At 44.8% G+C, this 27,080-nt stretch overlaps 1 protein-coding gene across 3 annotated transcripts in view; it reads right to left on the reverse strand.

Moving 5' to 3' along the window:
• The window catches only part of NBEAL1 (neurobeachin like 1), a 165,686-nt gene extending 155,450 nt beyond the window's left edge, over positions 1-10,236 (reverse strand). For all 3 annotated transcript variants that reach the window (XM_075933832.1, XM_075933831.1, XM_075933830.1), the window contains exons 1-2: positions 10,107-10,236; positions 8,994-9,573 (exon numbers count right to left, since the gene is read on the reverse strand). In XM_075933832.1, the coding sequence (XP_075789947.1) occupies positions 8,994-9,044 (51 nt within the window). In that variant the 5' untranslated portion in view covers positions 9,045-9,573; positions 10,107-10,236. The remainder of the gene's footprint in view (positions 1-8,993; positions 9,574-10,106) is intronic.
• Positions 10,237-27,080: the final 16,844 nt, after the last annotated feature.

Here is a 27,080-nt window from a genome sequence, read left to right on the forward strand (position 1 = left end):
TTGTCATGCCTTACCTGACTATCCCTGTGTTATTCTAATCAGCAGAAAAATGTGCACCTCTGAGCCATGACATTACCTAGCTCATTTTGTAAATTAATTTCTAGACAGTGGTTTAAGTAATTTTAAAAGACTTCTATTATAATAAGTCAATAATTTTACACACTTCAAATACAAAGTAAAATCTGCAGTCTTTTCAATGAAACTAGACTAAAGCCCTTTCAGAAGGGCTACTTTCAGTTAAAAATGTCCATTTGGCAGAACAACATGCCTGATATTGCCACAGTATGTCACACTAATTAGTCTCTTCAGATAAGCAGTTATATCTACCTACGTAACTTGCTTAAAAATCCTACAGGTCTATTATCAACTATACTAACAAGGCCTCACATATGCTCCAATGAGATTCAAGAAATTTCATCTCATTGTCCAAAATATTAGGGAGATAAGGTGGGCGAGTTAATTTCTTTCATTAGACCAACTTCTGTTGGTGAAAGATAAATGCTTTTTACAGCTCTCTCCCCAACATCCAGGGACCAACACCACTTTCACCATACTGGCCACGGTATTGTAATTTACAGGATTTTTTCACCATATTTATTCCCTGTAACTGTTAGTAGAGCTAAAGCCAGGTGTAGGACTGGTACTAGCCTTGACTTTGGAACCTCAAGAGCCTCATACTTTCTCCACCTCTAAAATATCTCTAGCACAGTGTTTCTCAACCAATGGTATGAGTACCCTAAAGGGTACTTGAGAAGTCTGGGGGGCACATCAACACAACTGAAATTTGGAGAAAACTGAATTTGTTTTTAGTTTTACAGAACTTTATTATTTTTGTACTTTTTACACCCAAAAATTTCATCCCCCACACTGCTACAATTAAGTTGTTTAAACAAATGTGTTGCAATGGTAAAAAAAAATAAAATAAAATAAAATAAAATGTTGTGTGTCTGAAAATTGTAGGTACTGGGGGTACTTTTTTTTTTTTTTTTGAAAAAGGAGTACTTTATTTTAAAAAAAAAGTTGAGAAACACTTTTCTAGCACACACTGAAATAATTCCTGTTAGAATCTGAATAGTGTCTTAGGGATGTGTGGTCCACTACAACTACCTGAACTGTTCATTAGATTTCTATTTATTTTCACCTACTGTCAGCTTTGTCTTATGAAGAAATAAGCCATTAAAAAGCACACTTATGGGGCAATTGTCCACACCTTATTAATAAACGGATCTCTTTTTTCTTGTTTTAAGACAATTTTGCATTTATGAAATATCCCTTATCTCATGAGCTTATTTGAAAGAAAGGATGCTGAAGCAATTAGAGCCAGAAGGCCTCCTAGCTTCTTGTGGGATCCCATCACTTAACCTTTCTGTACCTCAGCTTCCATAATTACAAAGTGAAGATTAACATTTATTCTGCAGGGATGTGGAAATTAAATTCACGAACACTTGGAAAGCAATTTAAATGTCTCTGATAAACAGCATTATAAAAGAAATAATGTTCCATTTTATAACTTTTTTTTATTTTGAAGTGACACCCATCAGATTTGGACTTTACTGAGTGCTGATTATTTGTATAAACATGGATTTAATAGTTTGCTTTCTTGCTGCTTGATACCATTAGTTCTTAGGTTGCGTTGAATTATAAATTCTTCAATATATTTATAAATTATTTCATATATTATACTAGATTACATTAAAAACTATATTATAAAACCATTAAGATTGCAAAGTCTAGGATTCGAAAGGTAGGAAATGCCAGATGCAACAAATGAGGCAGAAGCGTTACAGACACTGGTTTAAATCAGTACACAACCTTGATTTACTCCCAGAGCATTGTCCAACTTGTACATTGATGGAAGTAGGGATCCTAGGAAAAAAAAGTATGCAATCAATTGTGTATGAGCTATTAAGTGATCAGCACTTCTTCAGAGGCCTATAACTTGGCCTCATTTGGGCAAATTTTCAGAGACAACCAAAGGCATAGCCCTGACACCAGGCTGATCTTTTTGTCAAATGTCAAGCCCTTCTTCCAGACAATACAATCTCGGTGAAAATGGCTATAAGAATGTTCAACATGGGCAAAACATATTTTTTCCCAACTTGGTTCTTCAAAGTTGCTGAATCATTTTAGCGGAAACTTTCCAACACAGTTCAGTCTGAAACAGGCACCCAACTGGAAACTTTCAGCCTAAACAGTTAAAGTTTTGCAAAGTTATAATCAATTGAAAACTGAGACTCATAATTGAAAGTGTATGGCAGGCTTAAATGCTTGGTGCTCTGTTCTGTTTTTATCTCTAATTTACCCCAAATGTCCTCCAATAGCACAGTAAGCAGTGGAAGTGTTTGTAATGCGGCTAGACAATAATGATCTCCCATGGCCCAGAAAATTCTCCCGTTCAAAACTGATCAGGTCCCGAGGGTGCTGGACTAGAGAGGTTCAGCCTGTACTATAGAACATTACTATTTTTGGAGTTGGGGTCACTGGAGATAGCCTTGCCTAAACTTGTAATCTTGTCCACATACACTTTCAACAACCCTGCCAGAGAAGACAGGATCTGTCTATAATCTTTGACTGATGCTTCTGGACAAATAATTCGGACCTGGCACAACCCACTTCTGGGGAAGTGAAAAAACAGGATTACAGAGCCAGAGGAGTACCCAGGCATCAGCTTCTTCAAGACAGATCCAACCTATCTTGGGCTCTTAGAAGATGTGTGGGAGTAAATTAGAGCTCAACAGCACTGAGAGGCAGCACTGGTTGCTGTAAACAAAATTTACAGAACTGAGGGAAATTTGGCCACATCCATGATAAGCAGACATCTGGCTAACTAAAATCATGGCAGACCACAGATGCTGTCACATCAGAGTGTGCCAGACTAACGAGGTTCAGCCTGTACAAACATGATGAGAAGAATGGAGAGCCTACCTTACAAAAGGAGACTGAAGAAGTTTGTTTAGCCTACACAGATTAAGGCTATGGGGAGATAGGATTGCTATCTATAAATACATAAGAAGAATAAACACCAAGGAGGAAGAGGAATTATTTCAAGGCCAGTGTTTGCACAAAAATAATGGATATAAACTGACAAAACAAGTTTAGACTTGACACTAGATGAAGGTTCCTAACCAACCGTGAGTGAAGGTATTGAACAGCCCCCAAGATCAGTGAGGGTAAAAATCCTAACCAACAACCACATGAAGCTTGTTATATTTATGGAAGGGATGGTATGATGAGATTGCTTACAATGGCATATAGCCCATGCATGACTGCACTTAGCAAATATCTCCAATGGTTAGAGATGGGATAGTAGTTGGGGAAGGGTCCACATTTTTTTGCTACAGAGAATCCTCTCCAAGGTGGCCTGCTGGTGGATCTTTGCCACATACTCAGAGTTACCTGATCACCATATTTGAGGCGGATAAGGAATTTTCATCAAGGTCAGATGGGCAAAGACCTCGGGAGATGCTCTCTCTCTGCTACATAGGGCAAGGATAACTTGCTGGTTTGAACTAGAATAAATGTTGGATTATCTGTAATTTGACATCCTTAAATCAAGATTGGAGGACTTCAGGAATTCAGCCAGAGGTTATACACTATATATTTGAGAAAGTTTGTGCATCTGTCTGTATGTCCATCCATGAATCAGTCTGTTCAAGAACTCTTTCTAAATGGTAAGAGCTAAGGCCTCCAAATTTGGCAGATAGCTTCCTTTTATCATAACAAAGCAAGGTCAGGGTTTGGTTGTGCCAGGACAACGGGATGCGAGTAGAATGTGATTGTATCTCATCAAATGGAAAGGGAGAGGTGTGATAGCAGGAATAGTTATACTCACGAATGATCATAACCGGCAGCAGGCACATGGTCATTTTGGAGTATAATTGCCCACCAGGGGGCAGCAAGCACCCCAACCCCAGGGAGAGGATGCCAGGCAGGTTGCACAGGCCCACCCCCCCATCACCCTTGGCCAGCCCTGAGGAGCAGCTGCCAGCTGGCCCCACCCCCTGCCCTGAACCTCCACACAGCTCCCTGCCCTGATACCTACATACCCCCTCCGACTCCCAATATCCGAAGGACCTCTGGAGGTTGATCTTCTAGTGTTTGATTTTGCAAGTCTAGTGTAGAGCTCCAAATTGAACAATACCTGCTCATGCTGGCCCAGGACAAAACCCCACTGCAGCTCTGCAATTTAAAATGCAGTAGGAATCAGGTGGCAGGCTGCCCAGCTCCTACTGCTTTTTCAATTGCAGAGCCACAGTAGTGTTTGATCCCGGACCCAGCAAGAGCCAGGACTGCACCAGTTGCCTATCAACTAATCAAGTAGTTGACAAAAAGTCTATCAACTACTCTGTGACGGGGCGAGGCAACCCCGCCACTATCCCCAGCAAGCGGGTCGGGTTGGTGCCGGGGGGGGTGCGCGAGGCCAACTCGGACGATGGGGAAACCTGTGTCACCAGACGCTTATGGGGAGGGGGCGAGCCAGCACGGCGCAGAAACACGGCAGCCGGATGTTGCAAGGGGAGCGGGAGAGCATCTGTGGCTGGCGGCATTGCATGATGTCACCGGAGCAACGGACAGGAGGGTGACATCACATGCTGGGTGAGAAAGCGGGGTAGAGGATAAAAGGGGGAGCGGGAACACAAACAGAGAGATATGGGGAAATGGAGAGAGGTATGGGGGTCAGAACTCGCGAAAGGACGAGAGAGGAGGAGAACCCCGAAAGGGGTTCTGGTGGCAGGGTCAACTGAGGCCCAGGGTAGGGTTGTGGAGTCAGAGTGGGAGCGTCTGCTACCACTGGGAACGAGGTTCCTGGTGTTAGGGCCCTGGGCCAGGGCGCGTGGGTGGGCCTGGACCCCCTTCCCTGCCACCAGCAGATGAACGGTGCACCACATACCAAAGCAGAAGTTTGGCCCTACTACGGGCCCCATGACTGGGGGGGAGGGGAAGAGTCGTCGTCGTCAGGGTAATCCGAGGTAATCTGGACACGATAGACGTGTGAAATAACAGGACCCAGAACCCGGGTAAACATAAATTCGTGACATACTCGATTAGTTAAATACCTACTTCTTAACATCCCTACTCTGAAAGTAAACAGGTAAACGTGGCATAAATGGTTTTGCTCTGAATTATAGCAACAGTCAGAAGTCATGTTAAATCTGCCCCCAAATATGAGAGGCAACTTGGGAAGTAAAAGATTAATCACATAACTGATTAATCAGTAAGTCTCATCCTTAATGGGTGAGGCTTATTGGATGCTGTTAACCAATAGAGACTCACCATAGGCAGGGGCTGGTTCCAGGTAGGGATGTAAAAGTACAGTCGATTAACCGATAAGCAAAAGCGTATAGGTTAATGCCAGAGACCAGTGTTTCTCAAACAGTGGTATGAGTACCCTTAGGGGTACTTGAGAGAAGTCTGGGGGGGGATATCATCACAACTGAAATTAGGAGAAAACAATTTGTGTTTTAAGATTTTACAGCGCTTTATTATTTTTGTACTTTTTACACCCAAAAATTTCATTGCTTGCCCGGCTATGATTAAGTTGTTTAAACAAATATGTTGCAATGGTAGAAAAAAAATTGTGCACGTCTGAAAACTGTAGGTACTGGAGATTTTTTTTTTAAAGGGGTACTTTATAAAAAAAGGGTGAGAAACACTGCTATAGACTAAATGCATTCCCCCCACACACACTTGCCAGTAATTTTCTTTTAGCAGGCTGGCCAGCAGCCCAGCTCAGTCCTGGCTTGCGATGAGTCCGGGACTTACCCCCACTGCGGCTCTGCATTTAAAGCATATTAGGAGCTGGGTGGCCAGACAGCCCAGCTCAGTTCCGTTCCAGCTCGCGCCAGGTCTGGGAGCTCAGACCACCTCCTAGACAGGGGCTGTTGTCAAGAGGCAGCAGCACAGGGCAACAGGCAGCTGAAGATCCTGAAAGGGAGCTAGTTTTTAAACTGGCTCCCCTCACAGACCCACATTGCTGTTTGATACAGTGGCAGCAGTGCAGAGTAGCAAGGGTCTTCTCGGGTGTGAGACCAGAGCACACTGGCTGCAGCCCCGCCCCAGGGACTATAAAATAGTCGACTAACCAGTAAGAATTCATGAGGTTACTTGACTATTCAATTAACCGATATTTAACATCGCTAGTCCCAGGGAGCCAGCTTTAGAGCCTGCAGCCAAGCTTCCCCGGTGCCAGCCCTGCTTCTGGGGAGGCGAGCTCTGCAGTATAAAGCTAAACCTTGTAGGAAATTCTTCCAATACAGAGAAAAAAATAACTGTTTTAAATAACGGTAGTTTAGCCTTTTTTTTTTCTTAAGAATAACTCGTCATTTATTAAAACAGCCATAAATTCACACATTTCTGTCTAGATCCAAGACTGAAACACCAACATATTAGAACCACAATTCCCTTTACACACAATGTAATAATAAATAGAAAAAACATGTTACAGCACAGACACACTAGCCCTGTTATGGGAAGATAGATGGGCTCTGAATATAAAGCAGAAATTGATTGTTTTTTAAATTGACTGTTTATGCAATTTAGGCTTTTCCTTTAAAAAAAGTACAAACAGGCCAGCAGTCAGTCTGTTCCACCATTAGCATTACCTGCAGATTAGAATTTTAGAATGTCCTTAAGAGTCTCAATATTTAATCTCCCTATAGATTAAAATACAGGCAGTCCCCGAGTTACGCAGCTCCGACTTATGTTGGATCCGCAGTTATGAATGGGGTTTTTCTCGCCCCGGAGGACAGGAGCGGCGGGACGCCCAGATGCGCCGTGGTCCCGCCGCCCGCGTCCTACGGGGCGAGAAAAGCTGCTCCGTGTCTCCCTGGTCTGCCCCCCCCCAGCAGACCAGGGAGACGCGGAGCAAAGCAGCGGAGCATGCGGAGCCAGGAAGCCAGGGGCAGAGCAACTCTGCCTTGGGCTTCCTGTAGTCAGCCGCTGGTCAGTTTCAGCAGCGGCTGAATCTGGACGCCAGTTCTGACTTACATACAGATTCAACTTAAGAACAAACCTACAGTCCCTATCTTGTATGTAACCCAGGGACTGCCTGTAATACAAAGCTAGGACTCAGTCTTTTGGGAAATGGACACTTTCCACATAACTCAAGGTATGTCCACACTGCTATCTTAAGTGTGACTGGAGCTCAGGTAGATGCTACCCTTAACCCATATCAGCAATGCTCAAAACAGCAGTGTTGACAACACTACCAGCTTCAGTGTGGGCTAACCAAGTATGTACCTAATATCTAACCACCATCATGCTCCTATTGCCCACACAAAGCCTGTTGCCATCTACACCGGTATTTTTAACTATGCTAGTGCAGCTATGTCTACCAAACTAAAGCCACATCTCAGGACTGTGGTGTAGACACACCCCTACTAGCCAGCTAAAGGACAACAATGTTGCCTAACTTGGCTTCAGGTCAGTGGATGACTTACTCTATACAAAGGGGAAAGCTCAAAACAAACAGCAAAGAAACCTGCTTGAGGAGAACTATAGTAATTAAATAACTGGGGAAAGATTTCTCTCCTGGTTACAGAATGCCAGAGAAGTGAGCTGCATGTCTGTGATTGTTTTGCCACTCTGCATTGTTTGCAGTAGCTTTCTATGACATGGCAAATGGATTTTTAAGGTGACCCTTGCAGGTTTTTAAAGCCCTTCAATGTAGTCAGGTCTCCTCCCATTCAAATCTTTGCAGTGAGCTTTGTCCTGTGCTCTGGCTTCCCCAATTTTGTAGGACCTTCACTACAGAAATTTAGCTTGATTACCTACCAATCTATGAGCTGTGGGCTCACACCCCAGGGAGCATATGTGCATCTTCTCTACTCTATAGGCAATGTAACTAAAATGGTTAATGATTTCAGATGTTTCCTGTGACCTCACCTCATCACAGTAGGATGGGATGGGGAGATGCCCCAGAGAGCAAAAAGGAGGGTGCCAGTGACCTTGTCAGCACCCCAAGAATCACCTGCAGTATCACTCAACACGTGGTCCGCACGTGGCCAGCCGTTTGTTTGTGACCCATGGTGCAGTTTGGGTTTAATGTGAGGCTCAAAACAAGGTCCGCAGGTGGAAGACAAAACAAAAAAGTAGTCAATATAATGGTCTTCTGTTGATAAATGTTTCATGAGTTAATTCCTGGACTGCCATTGCTCATTAAAAGTGCTATCATATGGGTGGAAATTGGGTAAATATTGCATTTTATTAATATCAACAGAATGGACTTAAATGGGGCCTGCATGTTGTGTAGTCTTGCCTTAGTCTTTGTAGTCAACAGGTCAGTGTAAAATAAGCTATTTGCATATATATTTGCATGTATATGCAACCATACTTAAGCTGCAGCCCATGACACGTGCTGTGAGTATCATTATGGGCCCCGAAGCTTCCAAAGTTGAGTAGCCCTGGAATAGAGACTTATACTGAATACAGAGAATAGTGCCAAATTAAGGTTGCACAGGTAACTAGTTCTGGCATTCCTTAATTTTGGAGTGCTAGACTTTGCAGCCTTAATAATGCTTTAATGTAGGGTTTGTCTGGGTTGGTTTCTGTCTAGTATATATTAAGCAGAAAAAGAAAACAAATATTTTGATCTTAATTTTTGGTGAGTTACATGCCCCCCATCCCCTTATGGGGGGGGTAAGGGGAAAGTGCCCCAGGGCCCAGTGATTCATTAAGGTCCAGGTGTTCTCAGCTACTGCTGCTGCTATTGTGGTAGCTGCCAGAGCCTGGGGCTCTTTTGAATAGCCACATTTGAATTGCCCAACCATGCCCCTTCCGCTCGAGGTCCCACCCCTTCCTTGAGCACAGAGCTTCTCCTCCCTGCCTCGGTGCCCAGCAAGTCTGCCCTGGGCCCAGCATGTCCGCCTTGCTAAGTTATATAATTGTTTTGGAATTCACAAATCTATTAAACATCCAGGGAACAGCAAAGCAAACTAATACCTCCTGCTATTAAGGCACACAAAGAAAGTTTCTGAAAATAAGAAAATAGTTACCTTGTTACAATAAAGCATCCAAAGTTCATACAGCCTCTCTCTGGACGCCATTCCTTCACCTCCTCTTCTCCCCTTGTCCAACAATTTGTGGTTAAGATCCTATCATGCTCAGTTTATATTCCAAATTGTTCCTTCTTTATGTTTTTGCTTTTGTAACAGAATTCTACCATAACCCTGGGGAAAGCAACGTCAAGGATGAAAACAAATGGATTTTGGAGTATGTCCTGGGTAAACGATGCTGCAGAATTCAGCCAGTCAAAGGCAACTGTCAGGTAGCTCCTCTTCATCAATGGCACTTTAGAATTAACCTTTGAGAGTAAAAATAAGCCCTTCAAGCCTAGTTGAGGGAGAGGACTCCATAGTTAAATAGCTAAGATCTCAGGAACTACGTAGAGACCATCTCTATTTCTCTTATCAATGACATTATCTGTAACCGAGAACCATTTGGTTTACAGCCTTCATGATGTTTGTTCTGCACCTGAGTTAAACAGGATAAAGCCACACAGCAGAGAGCACAACGGTCTTGGCGATGTAGAACAAGAAAAGCCAAACAATATGAATGTGGATTAACTGACGTGATCTGCAGACAGAGAGAAGTTATGTAACAAAACACGCACAAACCTGGTCTGCTGCGCATCCTATTTCTAGACTCCAACTTGTAACTCTCCCGTCGCTTTGAGAGTCAAGTCAAACCTCCATAGTGAGTTTACAAGAGGGTTTGTGGTTTTCTGTTTGTTTCGCCCTAGTCCCCGGGGCTACACAGGCAAGCGGGGGGAGTTCAGACCCTTCCTATGCCCACAGGGAACGATGCGAATGAAGGCGGGAAAACGCAGCTCCCAGCCCGAAGGGGCAAATCCCGGCCCAGTGGAGACGCGGCCGAAGAGCCCCCCCCGAAAGCTCAACCGGGAACGTAACAGCCGCCGTGCGAGGGTCACAGAGCGCTACGGGCGGAGAGGCTGGCAGGGGCCTTGCCACGAGCCCATCTCCGCTTCTTCCCCTCGGCCACCCCCGCCCCGCTCTGCCCGGGGCACGGCGCCCTCCCGCTGCTCAGGGCCCCCGGCCCCCCGCTCCTCCACGGCCGTGTCAGCCGCCTCCCTGCCCGCAGCGGCTCACCCGGGAGCAGCTCCCTCCGCGGCGCGCTGCCTCCACTGCCCGGCGGGGCGCGGCGAGGGGCTGAGCCTGGCCGCACGGCCCCGCCCGCATTCCAGCGCAGCCGCCCGCCATCTTGACTCCTGGCAGGAATGTGCTCCCTGCGGGCGGCGGAGGCAGGCCCGGCCCCTCTGCCCCAGCCCCGCAGGGCACCGGCCCCTCAGCCGACTGCCTGGGGGCTCCCTGCTCGCCCCCGCCGCGCCACTGGTCGGCCAAGAGCGGGCTCCTCCACCGGCACTGAGACCAGCTTCCCCCACGAGCCGCCCTGAGCCACCCCACAGCCCCAGGCTCTGCCCCCAGAGCCAGGCCGCATCTAGACTCTGGTTCATCGGACAGGTGCCCCGGGGTGACTGGTCATTGTTCATGGTACAACCTACCGTGGCCACCCCGCCGAGATTCCGAACCCAGCACTTTCACTTGGGAGCACCTTGCCTCAGGGCCCCCCTGGCGATCTCAGTAAACCAAGCAGTCACCTAGAGCCCAAGGCTTTAAGGGGCACCAAATTAGATGGAAGTGAATGTTTTCTTTATTTAAAATATATGTTAATATGTTAGCTTATAAGCAAAAGTATCAAATATTGTACAGTAAAACTCCAATAGTCCGGCATCCAATAATCCGGCACTCCTGATAGTCCGGCATCAAAATGGCAAGAGCCTAGTGAGTGAGCTTCGGCAAAAAATGAGTCACAAAGTAACAGCGGCAGCAGCTGAGCAAAAAGGGTAAAAAAGGCTTAAAAAAACGAAAACATTACAGTATACTGTATACCGTATGTACAATAAAAAGGGTTAAGAACACTTTTTTATACAGTATATAATGTATACAGTATATATATATATATAAACAACTTATAGTACCTCCTGATAGTCCAGCATATCTGATAATCCGGCACCACCTAGGTCCCATAGGTTCCGGATTATCGGAAGTCTACTGTACTTGTAAAACAGTGCAGAATTGCCATTTCAGATGCTGAGATATTATTTATTTCACATCATGGAGCACAGCTGCGCTGGCCAATTGTGCAGTTGAGTCCCTGACAGGCAGCAGCTCTCTGCAGTGTTACAAGCAGGGTGAAAAGAAGTTAAATTTCTTACAGGTACTGTCCAATAGAAACCGGGGTCCTTGCCAGCTCTTTAAATAGCTCCTTGCTGGCTTTTGTGGCAGCTCGGCCAGTTTTTGCCAGAGAGGCACACCCCCTTACTTTCATCTCTGGGTACAAATCATGATCTCAAAGACACTGTGCCCACAAAGAATTTGTATTGTGTTGGACCTGAAAAATGTGAAAAGAGGTTTTAATGAGATTGTAAAAGGAGAATCACAAATACCTGTAAAATTAAAACTATGTATTGTAGACTGTTACTGTTAAATAGTAAAGCCCTGATTTTCAAACATCTAATTGCTAATGTTAATAAATACCACTTAACATTTACATTCCTTTCCATTCTAATTGCAATAATGTTCAATAATAATACAAATTTTAGCCTTATGTTTAATTTTTAAATAGTTTTAAGTGATTACTGAAATGTTAAAATAAATTAAAATTTACAGATTTATGTTACTATGATATCACATGTACACTAACTTGCCAGGAAAGGTTTCAATAGGTAGAGAATTTCATGCTCTATTGTCCCCTGGTATTGCAAATTTATAATTTTTCCATTCAGTATTAATGAAAATCTTTATTCCTAGCTTCCCAAAAATCAGTTCCTTTCGAAAGAGGACAGTTGCAACTTGAAATGCAACTGTTTATAACACTGACCAGAAACACAGTACATCTCAATATGGTTAAAACTTTAAAGTGTCACCTATTGGGCAGTTTAGTATAATTGTGTTAGGAATAATGAAAAGTAGAAAAAAATCAATAACAATATTTTTTAAATTATTTATTTGGCATTTGAAATGAACAAAGGTGACATTTTATTCTAGACATCTTATTTTTCTCTATATTGAGTGCGGGGAGGCCCAAAGTCATAGTTCGCCTAGAACGCCAAAAACCTATGGATCAGCTCAGTTTGCCATGGTTACTAACCTCTGCTGGATGTGAACGATAATACTTTGTCCTCCGCACTTCCCCCCCCCCACACACACACTTCAGTAAAGGTAGATAAAGGAGAAACTGGTAGAGGCCTTGCTACAAATAGCCTCTACTTCACCACAGTGTGAGTAAATGGGGGTTAGAAAGATGCAGTATTATTGATAGCTTTCACATTTTAGCTACTTGGCTTTTTAAAAATATAGCTTGGTACCTTTTAATAAAGGCAAGTTGTCAAAATCCTTTCTTCCCAGAACCATGTGCATGTTAATACTAAGTAATACTGAAACAAAAACCAAAAATCATGCAAGTCCATTGAAGACCACATGTGAATCTGTTCTTGCCATCTAGAAAAAGGGCTTAGGCAGTGATCACCTAGCAGCCAATACTTGAAAATACATCTCAGAATGAATGGGAAGAATTAATTTATATTTCTGTCATAAGAAAACTGACAGCTTATTTATAATATATCTTATCAGTGCACATCTTTTTTTTCCAAGTCTGCTTGCACTGACTACTCTCCCCCCACAAAATTCAAGGACAGCATAGCCAGAGTGTTCCAGGGTCAGCCAGCAAAAATTTCAATTTATTTGCCACATAAAAACACTAATATTTAAGGCAGGGTTGGAGAACCGTTTTTGGGTCAGGGGCTGCAGGGTCAGAAAAATCAGTGGGAGCCACACACAGGTAAGAAGAAAATAAACAAAAACCCCTCACTGAGAAGGCCCCATATTCCCTCACACCAGAGCCTAGGAGGGGCCCAAGGTAGTCTATTTTGTGTGCTCCAGCTGTGCAGAGGGAGGGCATAGAGGGACAGCAGGGGGGGTTGCAGGCTTCCCAATGCTGGGGAGAAAGCCCTGAGCCTTAGGGGCAGGATCCAGGCAAGCCAGGGGCCAGATAGCTTCCCCACCCCTGACTTAAGGCATGCCTTAGAAATCATTTATTTCAGTTAACTGGGACAAGTTAGGCTGGTTTTGTATATGGATGGTTTGATCTGGAATATATGCTATGTTACTTTCTTTTCTTTAATTCATTGTGTTTCCATCTTTACTATGTTTACTTCTGTGTACATCATTTGTTATTAAAAAGTTTTTTGAAAAAAGTGTGCATAATATGGATCACATCATACTACAGACATCTTCTGAACCAGTACTCTTCTCATCTAGGACTGTATGGATGACCTTCCTTCTCTAATTTATGATTAGAACTCCTCTGTGGCATGCAAAGCAATTGCTTACATAAAAGTTAATATTGGGGAAATATTTATCTTAGCTGTCTTTTATTATAGTTTAGCAACAGAAATAGAGCGGAAGCAATATAGGCAGCTGCTGCTGTTCATGAACCTCTGTTAGGGCTTTCACTAATTGAAGTTAATGGCAAAACACTGACTATTAGGAGGGGCCAGGATTTTAGAGAATATATTGCAGCTGCCTCTGGATATTATATCTATTTAAAATCCAATAAAAGCATTTAATCAGAAAAATCTATGCAAAATTATATCAGACTATCTGCAGTTCTACTGTCAAATTCCTGAATTAGTATTCTCTAGTCACAAGTAAAGGAAACAAAAGTTTACAGTATTACTGAGTTTATGGCTCATTCACAATGCAGATCTCAATGATTAACATAGAGCAGGGAAGATAAGATAGAGCCAACAGCTAAACTGATCGTTACAAAGTCTTTTCTCACATAATCTATTGAGTTGGTGATGTTTTTTTAAAAAAACATAGCTGTACATATCCAAGTTTCTTTTTCCTTATTCTAAGAACATTCACACAAAAACAAGATCTTTGCTTTTCTCTCAGAGTGTTCTATGCTAACTTGTTTAAAATGAGTGGAATGGAGAAATGACTAATTTTGATCTTCTAAAGAAAATCTAAGGTAGGATTTTTAAAATCCCCATAGGTTCTGCCCTCTGCTGATATTTCCTGCTTCTCTCATCAGCAGAGGGCAGCTTTGCTCAGCATGGAAAAAATGCTAATAATGTCAGTAAAGAAGGGGACACCTGCTCAACACACAGTCTCTCTCAAAAAATCTGGTAGTCTAGGAACCAAGCAGCAGCCTCCACAATAAAGGCAGCTGCCTAAGCAGGAGAGAGATAAATGAAGTCGTATCCCCATCCAAGCAGTCTGAGGAAGGGGCTAGAAAAGAACATTTCTACTCCAAGGCAAATACAAGGACAACTGGGCTATGCTGGGAATTTCAATTCAGCCAGCAGTTAGTGCTGAGCTCCCACTTCCTCCTGCTGCTGCTTGGAGCACTCACCAGCCTTTCTAGAAGCCCTTTCATTTGCTATGGAAGGGGGAGGGATAGGAGACACTGCAAGACCTGTATAACTTGCCTTCCACCTCTTTGCCTCAGGACATGTTTCTCTTGCACCTGCGGGATATGGGGGACTCCTCTCCCCACCAACACTGTATTGTTTACATAGCTGTTGTTTGCCAGACAGCTGCACCCTCGGGCCGTGTCTGCTGCCTGATTCCTGACGATAATAGAACAATAAGCTCTGAGAGGGGCATAGGTCATGGGCAAAAAGGAGAAGAATGGGGGCCAGAGTTCCACTAATTTATATGCATTTCTTAAAAAACTGGTTATTCATTCAATATGCCACTCAAATAAAAGCAGTATAAGTAGGTGGCATCAATCTTAAAAGGTTTTGATGCCTCCCTAACTGTACTAAATCCAAGGTGACAGGATTGCATGCTGTGTAAATAATTATGATATTAAACACAAAGGATTAGACTTTCAAGCTGTGAATACTCAGGAAGAACAAATCAATCGAAAAGAAACAAAAACCAATGTTTTCCTGCTGGCTACTTTATAAAAACAAGCAAAAATGTTTTAAAATATTTGCAAAGAGATTTTTGCAGCAGCTTTTCAAGAACAGATGGTTTTTCTGCTTGAAATGGGTTGCTTTGATCTCAAGTAAACATTACTGGTCATAACTGGCATCACCTGAACATACAAACAAACATACATACATACCAGTGAAGAGCAGAGCAGTGGTCCATCTACCAGCAAAATGCCTTTAATAGTTGCCAGCATCAGACACTGTGAATTAAACTTCGGACACTCTGACAAACTGCAAATTCTTCTCCCTCCCAAGGAAAGATTATGGAATAATTTGCCAGTAAACAAAGTTTCTTCCCACCCTCCTTCAGTTGGAAGATATCTTATGCCCTGAAGCACAAGAGTTTATAGCTTTTTTATATAAAAAGGTGTTTACAATTATTGCATTCTAATTACCATATGACTAATTTTATTTTGAATCCTATTAAGTTCTTGGCCTCAATACCATATTGAGGCCATGAATTTCTCATATTAATTATGTTCTGTGTCAAAGTATTTCTTTTTTACAGTTTGACAGTTAACTATACAAGACTGCGTATGAAAATATATGTGTAATTTAGAATGAAAATGATCCAGTAGTTATTTATCAAAGAATCACCTGGATGGATTCACACTGGGAACTGTGGCAAGATTGTGACAGCTGTTTGGCTATGTTCCCTCTGTGCTGCCGCAGCCCTGCACAGACAGTTAGCATGGCAAACCTGGAGCTGGAGTGACCTGGAGATCCATTAAGGAATGAAGCATCTGGCCAGATTTATTGTCAACAAAGCACAATAATAGCCCCTGGCAGACTATGAGGATACTGAGACATGTATGCCTGGGACAAAGGATTCAGTGGCAGGACTTCCCACTCCCCTGTAGGCCAGCCACAGATACTCCCTCAGACATCTTTATACCCTGATATAAAACAAATTAGCACTGCCCCTGCTGTCAACCTTGTATATATCGCTTCCATCAAAACATCTCTATTGCATACTACAGAAATGGGCAATAATTTTTACCAGAAATTTTTGAAGTGGCCCCAGTCCACCCCAAAAGGGGTAGGGCCTCAGACAGAAGGGGTGGGGCCAAAATACATCTATGCTTCCTCATCCACAGACCCTGATTGGTCTGTTGGTGGGGAGTGCATGAAGTCTTTATCCCTGCCCACTCCCCCAGGTTCCCTTTAGACACCCGCGCAAAAGCCTATGCAAATGAAGCACAGATTAGCATACTGCCACACTTCATTTGCATAATTAATTAGGGGCCATTTTTGTGCAAGAGGCTTTTGTGCAAGAGCTGTTCTTCCTGAAAAAATGAGGAAGAACGGCTCTTGCACAAGAGGGGGGTTTTGCGCAAAAGGGAGCCGTCTACACAGCTCCTTTTTGCACAAAAATGGCCCGTAATTATGCAAATGAAGCATGGCAATATGCTAATCTGTGCTTCATTTGCATAGGCTTTTGCACAAGAGATGTGCAGTGTAGACGTACCCTTAGAGTCACCCGCCAGCTGAGCAGCAGCTGCCATGTGACTCTATGTGCAGAGCCCTTTGCAGGGCAGGAGAAGACTTTCTGCACTCCCCCATCTCCCAGGCCAATGGGCTTGGGGGCAAGAGGAGCAGGCGAAGTCTCCTCCTGTCCTGCAAGGAGCGCACAGCACTTCTAAACACCACGCACTCCTTGCAGGGCAGGGGTACGGCGGGAGGAGACGTTGCGCGCTTTCCCCTGCCCCCAGGCCGTGATTGGGCTGGGGGAGCACAAAGTCTCTTGCTTCCTGCTCTCTGGCGCGCAGAGCCAGCTTTAGGAAGTGCAGGGCCCAATTCGAACCATTTTTTCGGGGTCCTCCACCCCCCCTACCCAGGATTTTTTGTTGACCAAAAAAAACCCAAAAATAAGACTTAGGTAAGCAATTGCTGTGGAGCCTAAGCAATTCATCAAAGCCTATCCCCCTACAGAAGCCAAATTCGGCCTGGTGTTACCTATCTATCACTGCTGGATTGAGAGTCACAAATCAGGCCAGACAAAGTTTAGGGCCAAACCATGTATTTGAAAGTTAAAGGCATACAACAACAAGCAACTGCAACGAACCCACCCTATCCCAGAAGAAAGATAGATAGAAAGGTCCCATACACAAAAGGGGTCTACTTTACAGATTAGGAGACTGCGGAGGATGTGTGCGACCTACAATCCCTTGGCTAATTGAAAGCCTTTGGAGAGGATCAGCAGGAAGATCCCTCCAAGTGCTGGTCTGTCCTCCGGAACAGATATGCCTCCTGGATCCTCGTCTCTGCCATGGGTTGGCTTCTCCGGATGAAGCTCCCGTCAGCCCTTCAGCTTTACGGACCCGTGCAGTAGGCAGGGTTTAGTAGATGAGCAATAGAGTCCCAGTCCAATAGGCACCTGCCAGTAATCTGCTGCGTGGGGTGTTCCCACACGCAGAGCAGCCACAGCACCACGAGCTAGGCCTCAAAACTCTAACCAAACGTCATAGCTCTGAGGCGAAATGAAATGTAAAATGGAACCTGTCAGACTCCATTTTGAATGTTGGAATCATTATTCCCTTAGCCTAGGCAACAAAGCAGGACTTTATTGTACACCTCACTCATATGTTTTTAAAACTTTATCTTCCTTGCTTTTTGTTCAGCAAAATCTTTCAGTATATTGCCTAACTCTAAGCTCTTCATTACTTTGCATTCAATTGACATGGTTGCCAAACTGTTTAATCGGTCTTCCTGCATTGTTGATCACAGATATGTTTTAATTAGATTTAGCTTCGAGAAGCTCCTCTCTCCCGAGGCTACAGTTACTGAATAGTCAGTAAGATTTGAATTGCTATAAATAAATTTGGGAATGCTGTTGATCGGTTATTAGATGCAAGAAACTGAAGCATTTTTAGAGGGTTTCTACAATCAGACGGAAGAATTGGCTGTAACACTTCCAGTTCTTCACAAAGCATATAGCCAGTTATGTCAACTGATTTTACAGTTGAAACTTGTTTGTTTTCCTCCACTAGTTTCACATCTGTCAATGCGAGTTCCAGATCTGCAGCAGATTTTCGTATGGTGTCCTTGGGAAGATTTTTGAATTCACATAAAAATCCAAATAAACTCACATGCTTTTGTAACTGTTCAAACCTTGGTTCAAGTAACTGTAAAGCTTGGTCTAACACTTGATTGAAGCACTGCACTCTGTAAGCTTCTTTTGGATCAGAAAAAGACTCGTCTGCAGACTCGTACTCAAATTGGTTTTTTCGTTTGCACAAGTGTTTACTCTGGAAAACTGGAGTCACATCTAGATCTTTGGCACCAATTAACACTTTTTGAAAACCCTTCTCTCTGTATATTTTTAACCAGTTGCAAAGCTTTTCGAATGAAGAAATATCCATTGTATCACTCTGTAGCTCTTTGCTCACAAAATTTACTTGAAAAAGTAAATCATGCCAGAAAACTAGTGAAACCAAAAATTTATAATCCTTCATTTGAATAGCCAGAAATTCAGCGTCACTTTTTGCTTGAGCATCATCAATTGTTTCTGCTACCTCTATAAGTGCATCATAAAACTCCCCTGCGTGGTACCACAGAGCTTTGATGCTTTGCATTCTACATTCCCATCGTGTTTCGCAAAGAGGCTTTACAGAAAGGCCTGTAACATGTTTTCTAAAAATAGTCCATCTTTTAGTAGATGCAGAAAAAAGGTTGTAAATACGCGGCAAGTCTCCAAAGAAACTCATCGCATCTGGACATGTTTTGGCCATGTCTCCAAAATGAGCTTATAGTTGTGACATGCACATGGTGTAAAACAAGCTCTTGGGTTTGTTTTCAGAAGTCGTGCTTGTACACCTGATATGTTTCCCTTCATATCTGCACCGTTGTCATAGCCCTGTCCACAGATATTTGCAATGTCCAATCCCAGGTCTTTGAATTCCCTTAAAAGGATATTGTACAAATATTCACCTGTGCTGCTTTCTGCTACTACGAACTTAATGAAATGTTCATATACTCCTGCCGAAATATTTGGTGATACACCATCAGCCACATACCTAATTGTCAGTGACATTTGTTCTTGATGACTAATGTCAGAAGTGCAGGCCAGTATAATAGCAAAATACTTGGCAGCCTTAATTCGAGCTATTATTTCATGTTTAACAGCATCCCCTACAATACTAATAAGTTCGTTTTGAATGTTTTTTCCTAAATAATGGTCATGTATTTCTGCCTTCTGGATTCTTCGTAAATGTTCCTGCACCACTGGGTCAAACTTTCCCACTAATTCAATAACTCCAAGAAAATTTCCATTGTGTGATGTTCCCAGCTGTTCATCAGACCCACAAAATGATAAGTTTTGTTCTGCTAGCAACTGAACGACAGTGACTAGTCTCTCAAAAACTTGATGCCAGCATTTTGCTTCTTGGTCAATAAGTTTTTGTTGTATTGAGTCAATGGTTTTCTCAGCAGATAACCTTTGCTGAAGGTCGCAGCAACTAAGCATAGCTTGTAAATGTCCTTTTGAGTTTTCGTGCTCGGCCAATCTTGTATGAATATTAGACCAGTCATTAAAGCCATTAGATGCCAATGCACTTGCCACATTAGAGCAAAAAATCTTACAGTAATAACAAAAGATCTTGTTGGCTGACACTGAGAATATCACCCAGTTACAATTTCACCATTTGAAAGTTTCCTTTTGCAGTGAAACTGAGAAAAATGTTTCCCAGTCTTATTTTTTGGGAAATCTTCTACAATAATTTTAGGTGGCCCTTGTTTTACTAAGTACTCCCTGATATCCTGGGTAATGTATTCTGGCCAAGTTACAGGATCAGCAGATATTTCTATTTGGTCAGCAGAGTTGAAGTTGCCTTTCTGCTCTGGATCTAAACCACTCGCATCTTTATTATCAAAAAAGCATTCTTGACCCTCAGTATCTTCAGCACCAGTTACAATCCTTTTTGTAGTCTTCTCTTCACCTTGACTGTCTTCTTCAGACTGATTTGGCTCTTCAGATTCTTCGTCACTGCTGTTGTTCTCTGTCTGCGTTGTATGTTTTACTGGAGAATTTTCAACCATATCTGCCTCTTCAATGTGCTCTTCTTGCTCAACAGTAGGAACAGGTCTGCTAAAATATTTGTTTAAAGCACCCTTTTGCTTCTGGGTTTCAACTGCCTTTGCCTTGTATATGGCTCTTTCCTTACTCCCACTTGGGTACTTTCTACCACCGTCTCTTGATCTCTTTCACATATTGATAGAAGTCACCACGTTCTAAAAAGAATATTAAATATAGATTTTCACTTTCATATTAAGAAAATAATTGCTGGTGCTGTGTTGCTTCAGGCACGCTGAAATCCAGTCACCTCTAGGGTGGGCTGGACAGCTGTTTAACACCTGCACAAAGTTTCAGGCAGGGGGCAGTGTGGGCTGCCTTCCTGCAGAGCCCCCATCAGAACTACCGTGCCCTCCTGGCTTAGGAAAAGAATAAACAGGAGGATTGGAAATTAACCCGCCCAGTCTCACATTCCCCTAGGCAGGGAACGAGCCATCTATATTAGGCCCCAACTGGAGTATCAGGTCCAGTTCTGGGCGCCACATTTCAGGAAACGTGGAGAAACTGGAGAAATTCCAGAGAAGATCAACACGAATGATGAAAGGTCTAGAGAACATGAGATATGAGGCAAGGCTGAAGGAACTGGCCTTGTTTATCTTGGAAAAGAGAAGACCAAAAAGAGACTAAAAGAGTATCATAAGGAAGAGGAAGAAAAATTGTTCTCCTTGGCCTCTGAGGTTAGGATGAGAAGCAATGGGCTTAAATTGCAGCAAAGGAGGTTTAGGTTGGACATTAGAAAAAACTTCCTGCCTGTCAGGGTGGTTAAATACTGGAATAAATTGCCTAGTGAGATTGCGGAATCTCCATCACTGGAGATATTTAAGACCAGGTTAATCAGACACCTGTCAGGGATGAGATAGGGCAACTCAACTTTGGAAGCCCCAGGGACCACACTGATACTTACAGAACATGCTGAGGGCCTCAACTTAAGTGTGGTTGCATATGCAAGCAAATATATACAAATAGCTTCTCTCACATGGACAGGCATGAATATAAAGATTAAGGCAAGACTACACAACACACAGGTCCCGTTTAAGTCAGTTCTGCTGATATTAATAAAATGCAATACTTACCCGATTTCTACCCATGTGACAGCACTTTTCATGAGCAATGACAGTCCAAGAATTTAACTGCTAAAACGCATTTCAACAGAAGATCATTAGACTGACTACTTTTTTGTTTTGGTTCCCACTCGCCGGCAACGTGTTGATCCCCACATAAACCCAAACTGCACTGCGGGGCACAAACAAACTGGCCATGGGCAGCATACCAAGTTATTAATAAATATTTTATAAACCTTCACCTTTTCTCTGTGCTGCCATGTCTCCTCCCCTTGTTCCATCAGCTCCCCTGGTGCCTGCTGCCCCCCAACTCCTCACCCTCCTCTGCTGTCCTGACTCTTGCCCTTCTCACTGCCCTCAGCCCTCCTGCGACCTGTTCCCCTCCACCAGCCCTTTTCTCCCCCCTGTGCCCATTCCTCCAGTAGCCCTACTCTGATCATGTGAGCTACGCCTCTTCTAACATCTCCCTCTACACACCTGCCCTGCCTCTCCCCTCTGGTGCTGGTCCCTCCCCTGCAGGTGTCTGCCCTTCTGCTTCACCCTCGGAATCCCCTGGCACCTGCACCCTCCCTTACCCCTGCACCCTCCTAGTGCCTCTCCCTTCCCTCACTGCCCCTGCCCCCTTTGCCCTCTTTTTCCCTGATGCCCATCCCCTCACTACTCTCTGCCCCAGTTCCCCTCACGCTCCTGTGCCCTCACACATGCCTTGCTCCAACCCCACCTTCCTCATGCCCACCCCTTCTGTCAAGCCTTCTTTCAGAACCTTCCCCTCCCCCTCTAGCCCCCAATGCCCTTCCTCTCTCTTCTCCTCTCCCAGCATCACCCTGTCCCCCTTCCCACTGATACCTCCCCTCCTGCCCTTTTCCTCATTGTCTGCACTTGGCCCCCTGCCATTTGTCTCCCCTCCACCCTGTCTCTTGGTGCCTTCCCCTTTCTTCCCCCTCCCCCTCAGCACAAGCCCCTTCCTCTCCCAGCCTTTCCCGCTAGATTCCCCCCTCCCCTACCTTCTGCCTTCCACTTTGCTCCTGCCCCGCTTCACAGCCCAGCTACAGCCCACTGGGTGGGAAGCTGTGGCCAGCGCAGACACTTCCCAGGGTGTTAGGAGCTAGACAGGCTGCAGGTGAAACCCCAGTGAGACAAACCCTGCACGGAGACATTGAGGCCAGCCCTCCCAGCCAGGAGAGAGCGGACTCCAAAGCCAGGGTCCCACAGCCCCCTCACAGCCTCCCTGCTGCCCTTCAGGGGACTGGATTCACTCCTACACCCCATTGCTGGTAGGACCCTGTGCCCTGCACCTCCATCTCCTTGCCAGTGGTCACTCCCCTCTCCTTGCACTCTCATCATTCTGTGCAGTGGTGCCTCCTCTTCGTGCATCCTGTTACTCCGCCAGGCTGCCCCCCCCAGTTTGCTCTTTCCTGTCCCCCCGTGGAGCTCACAGAGAAGAGCCCCAGAGCCCCACGGCGAGCAGAGCCCTCAGGAGTTCATCCCCTGTGCAGAGCAGGACCCCCTCCCCCAACACCCCATCCCAGCCAGCCAGGACTGAAACACCTCTAGGGATGGAGATTCCCCCCCCCCCCCCAGGGAACCCAGCCCAGGGCTTCCCCACTGGCCTAGAGAAAGAGTTTGTCCTAATCTCCAACCCACACCTCCCCCCACTGCAGCGTTGCTCCTCGTTCTGCCACCAGCCCCCACTGTGAACAGGCTTTCGCCAGCTTCTTTGGACTCTTCCCCCCCCCCTTGCAGAGAGCTGAAGGCTGCTCTCAACTCCTCCCCCCCCCCTTCTCTTCTGCAGATTGAACAAGCCCCAATCCCTCAGCCTCTCCTGGCAGGGCCATGTGTCCCCGACTCCAAATCATATGAGGTGGGGGTGGGGTGACTCTTTGTACCTCCAAATAACACCTGGGACCCCCCCCCCCAATCTCCACTTCAATGTGACCATATTAGTCTTGGCACAGCAGATGCCTTGTGACGCATTTAACAAGGTGGGGGGGAAGGGGCCTTTTAGGTCAGGGCCAAGGTCAGGGGAGGGAGGGAGAATTGAGAGGCAGGACTCCTGGGTTCTGTCCTGCTGGTGGCGACTGTCCCGGGGTCAGCAGGGCTGAGAAGGATTCAGGAGTGCACAGAGGGGCAGTTCTGGAAGCTCCCCACACAGACTTCAGAGGCGCCGTCTCCCTGCAGCTGCTGCAAAGCGGGGGGCGGGGGAACGCTGTGGTCGGAGCCGCTCTTCCTGCCGCTGGCAGCTCACACATGCCTTCTGGGGGCTGCAGCCAGATACTGGGCCATGTCGTCACGTCACCCCTGAGCATCTCCCCGCTCACCTGCAAACGCCGGCAGCGTGCGCAGGCAAGGGGGAATCGAGCCGACTTCCGGGTGCGGGGCCCAATTCGGCCGAATCGGCTTAAGGCCGGCCCTGCTGGTGCGCGACACTTAAAATCAACTATGAGGGTTGACTCTAAGTGCCACACACTTCCCTTGCCCTAAGCCCTGATTTACCTGGGGCCAGGGGGACTGCAGGATTTCCATGGGCTGGATCAACCTGCCTGTCCCAGCCCTTGGAGGCTCTTTTGCTCACTCCTGGCCTATTGTCAACCTGAAATTGTCTTTTAGGAGAGCTCAGTATGTTCCTGTTACCCTTGGTGAATGTGTTGGTAACTAGGTGTTCTGGTACCTTCTTTCTGGAATGTGTTTGCATACATATTCTTGGGCCAAGCACTGCTCAGGTATCTGAGCAGTTTCTTTAAGTAGGGCCTGCCTAATCCTCACACTAACTTTGCTTTATGGCAGCAAAATTTTGACAACTTTAGCCCAAGCCTCAGACACATGGGCTTATAGTTCAGCCCTTCTTCTTACTACATAAAGATATTCCACAAGTTTAGTGGGTTTTTTGTTTTTAAATAAACATCCACTACAACTGCCCAACATTTCTGGAAATCAGGCTTGCAATTTCTTCCATGTTTCATTTCTGTTCATATGCTGCTGTCAGTAAATTCTCTGTTGCCACATTTTGTTGTTTTATTGCTATGATTTATGTTTATAAGCAGCACCCGGGATCTTTTTCAGGGGAAAAGGCAATACACTGCATTTATTACAGAATACACAGAAGCAGTTAGCATATGCTTTATAAAGACAAACCCACACAGACACAAACAAGTCCTGCAGGTAGTGCACAGTTACCAGTCCACGGTGGCTCCAGTCAGTCTTACTGGCCAGGCAAGGCTGAGTGGGGCCAGGTCTAGACTGCAGGCTTCTTTCAGCAGAAGCTTTTCCGAAAGAGATCTTTTGAAAAAACTTCTTCAGAAACAGAGCGTCCACACTGCAAAAGCGCATTGAAAAAGCAATATGCTTTTTTGAAAGATAGTGTCCATTCAGTGTGGACACTATCTCACCTTTCAGCTGTGATTGCTATGGGTAGAGTGGTCATCGGGGGACCTGTGCTTTTTCCTCTTCATTCGAAAGAACTCCCTCTTCCCCATCCACACACGCCTTTTTCCGAAAGCACTCTTTCAGAAAAAGGCTTCTTCCTCATAGAATGAGGATTACCAATGTCGGAAAACCCCTCTGTCCTTTTAATTTTCTTTTGGAAGAACGCAATTGTAGCATGGAAGTAATTGAAGTTTTTTCAGAAAAACGGCCACTTTTCCAAAAAAACTCTGTAGTGTAGACATGCCCTGTGGAGTCAGGGTTCCTCTGAGGCTTGGCTTGCAGGACTGAATCCAGAGTCCCATAGCAAGAGGTTCCCTTCTTGGTAAAATTTCAGAATGGAGAGAGGTAACTAGTGGTGTTCTCCAAGGATCAATCCTAGGACCAATCTTATTCAACTTATTCATAAATGATCTGGAGAAAGGGGTAAACAGGGAGGTGGCAAAGTTTGCAGACAATACTAAACTGCTCAAAGTAGTTAAGACCAAAGCGGACTGTGAAGAACTTAAAAAAGATCTTGCAAAACTAAATGATTGGGCAACAAAATGGCAAATGAAATTTAACGTGGATAAATGTAAAGTAATGCACATTGGAAAAAATAATCCCAACTATACATACAATATGATGGGGGCTAATTTAGCTACAACTAATCAGGAAACAGATCTTGGAGTTATCGTGGATAGTTCTGTGAAGACGTCCACACAGTGTTCAGTAAGTCAAAAAAGCAAACCAGATGTTGGGAATTATTAAAAAAGGGATAGAGAATAAGACGGAAAATACCTTATTGCCCTTATATAAATCCATGGTGCGCCCACATCTTGAATACTGCATACAGATGTGATTTCCTCATCTCAAAAAAAAAGATATAGTGGTATTAGAAAAGGTTCAGAGAAGGGCAACTAAAATGATTAGGGGTTTGGAATGGGTTCCATATGAAGAGAGATTAAAGAGACTAGGACTTTTCAGCTTGGAAAAGAGGAGACTAAGGGGGGATAGAATTGAGGTCTATAAAATCATGAGTGGTGTGGAGAAAGTGAATAAGGAAAAGTTACAGTCATTCCTCATTTAACACTATAGATGTTTCAGAAAATCGTGTTAAGTGAAAATGTGCTATGCGGGGTCAATTTTCCCATTGAAAATAATGGAAAAGGTGGAGGTTGCGTTTCAAGCGGTGGTGTCTGTTGGGACTGGGACATAAGGTTGGGGAAGAAAGGGGACTGGGTTACAGCAGGGAGGGGAGGTGTTTGGCTCTGGGGAAGGGAAGGGGAGGAGAGGGGAGGGGGATTGGGTTGGGAGTATGCCCCTGTGACGGGTCTGCCGGGACCCGCACTGTGTCCAGCAAGGGGGGGTTTGGCGGGGAATGGTGCGGTGAGCAGCGAACCCTCCGCTACTTTGCAGGGAGGCAGGGGAAGCCCGCACAGCCACCAGCAATGGGCCAGCTGGGGAAACCCAGCCACTGGCCTGCAACAAGGGGCGGAGGAGAGGGGGCAAGGCATCCGGCGAGGGAGAGTCAGCGGGGAACGGTGCAGCGAGTGGCAAACCCTCCGCCGCTTTTCAGGGAGGCAGAGGAAGCCCCGCAAAGCCGCCAGCAACGGGTGAGTTGGAGAAATCGTGTTATTCCGGGGACGGTCGTGTAATTCAAAAAATGTTCCCTAAAAAAAAATCATGCTATCACAAAAACGTGTTAAGCGGGCACGTGTTAAATGAGGAATTACTGTATTTACTTGTTCCCATAATATAAGAACTAGGGTCCACCAAATGGAATTAATGGGCAGCAGGTTTAAAACAAATAAAACAAAGTTCTTCTTCACACAGCACATAGTCAATCTGTGGAACTCCTTGCCAGAGGAGGTTGTGAAGGCTAGGACTATAACAGGGTTTAAAAAAGAACTAGATAAATTCATGGAGGTTAAGTCCATTAATGGCTATTAGCCAGTATGGGTAAGGAATGGTGTCCCTAGCCTCTGTCAGAGGGTGGAGGTGGGTGGCAGGTGAGAGATCACTTGATCATTACCTGTTCAGTTCACTCCCTCTGGGGCATCTGGCATTGGCCACTGTTGGCAGACAGGGTACTGGGCTAGATGGACCTTTGGTCTGACCCAGTATGGCCATTCTTATGTTCTTATACATGTAAGTTCCCATTGGGGTCTATGGAAATTGCAGTGTCATGTTAAAATCATCCACCCCTTAGAAGGTGTTAATCTGTTTTCCAGAGTTATCCTTTGATGGGGATTGTCAGGCTTTCCATCCTTGTCTCTCACTCTTGGTGTGGTCTCTGCCTGTCTCGAAAGTTGTCAATGCTGCCAATTCAATTCAGACTCAAGCCTCAATGCATGTTCCCTTGTTATCTTCAAAGTTTCCACTTCTTCTTGATCACCTGGGCATCTGTGATGGCTTTTACTCACACACACCACCCTCCACTCACACCACACAATGGTGCAGTTTCAGATAAAATCAATAATTATGAAATTGTTGTAAAGCAGGCTTTTTCTGTCCACGGCCTTCG

The sequence above is a fragment of the Pelodiscus sinensis genome, chromosome 7 (genome assembly GCF_049634645.1).
Source record: "Pelodiscus sinensis isolate JC-2024 chromosome 7, ASM4963464v1, whole genome shotgun sequence".
In the NCBI taxonomy this organism is placed as follows: domain Eukaryota; kingdom Metazoa; phylum Chordata; order Testudines; family Trionychidae; genus Pelodiscus; species Pelodiscus sinensis.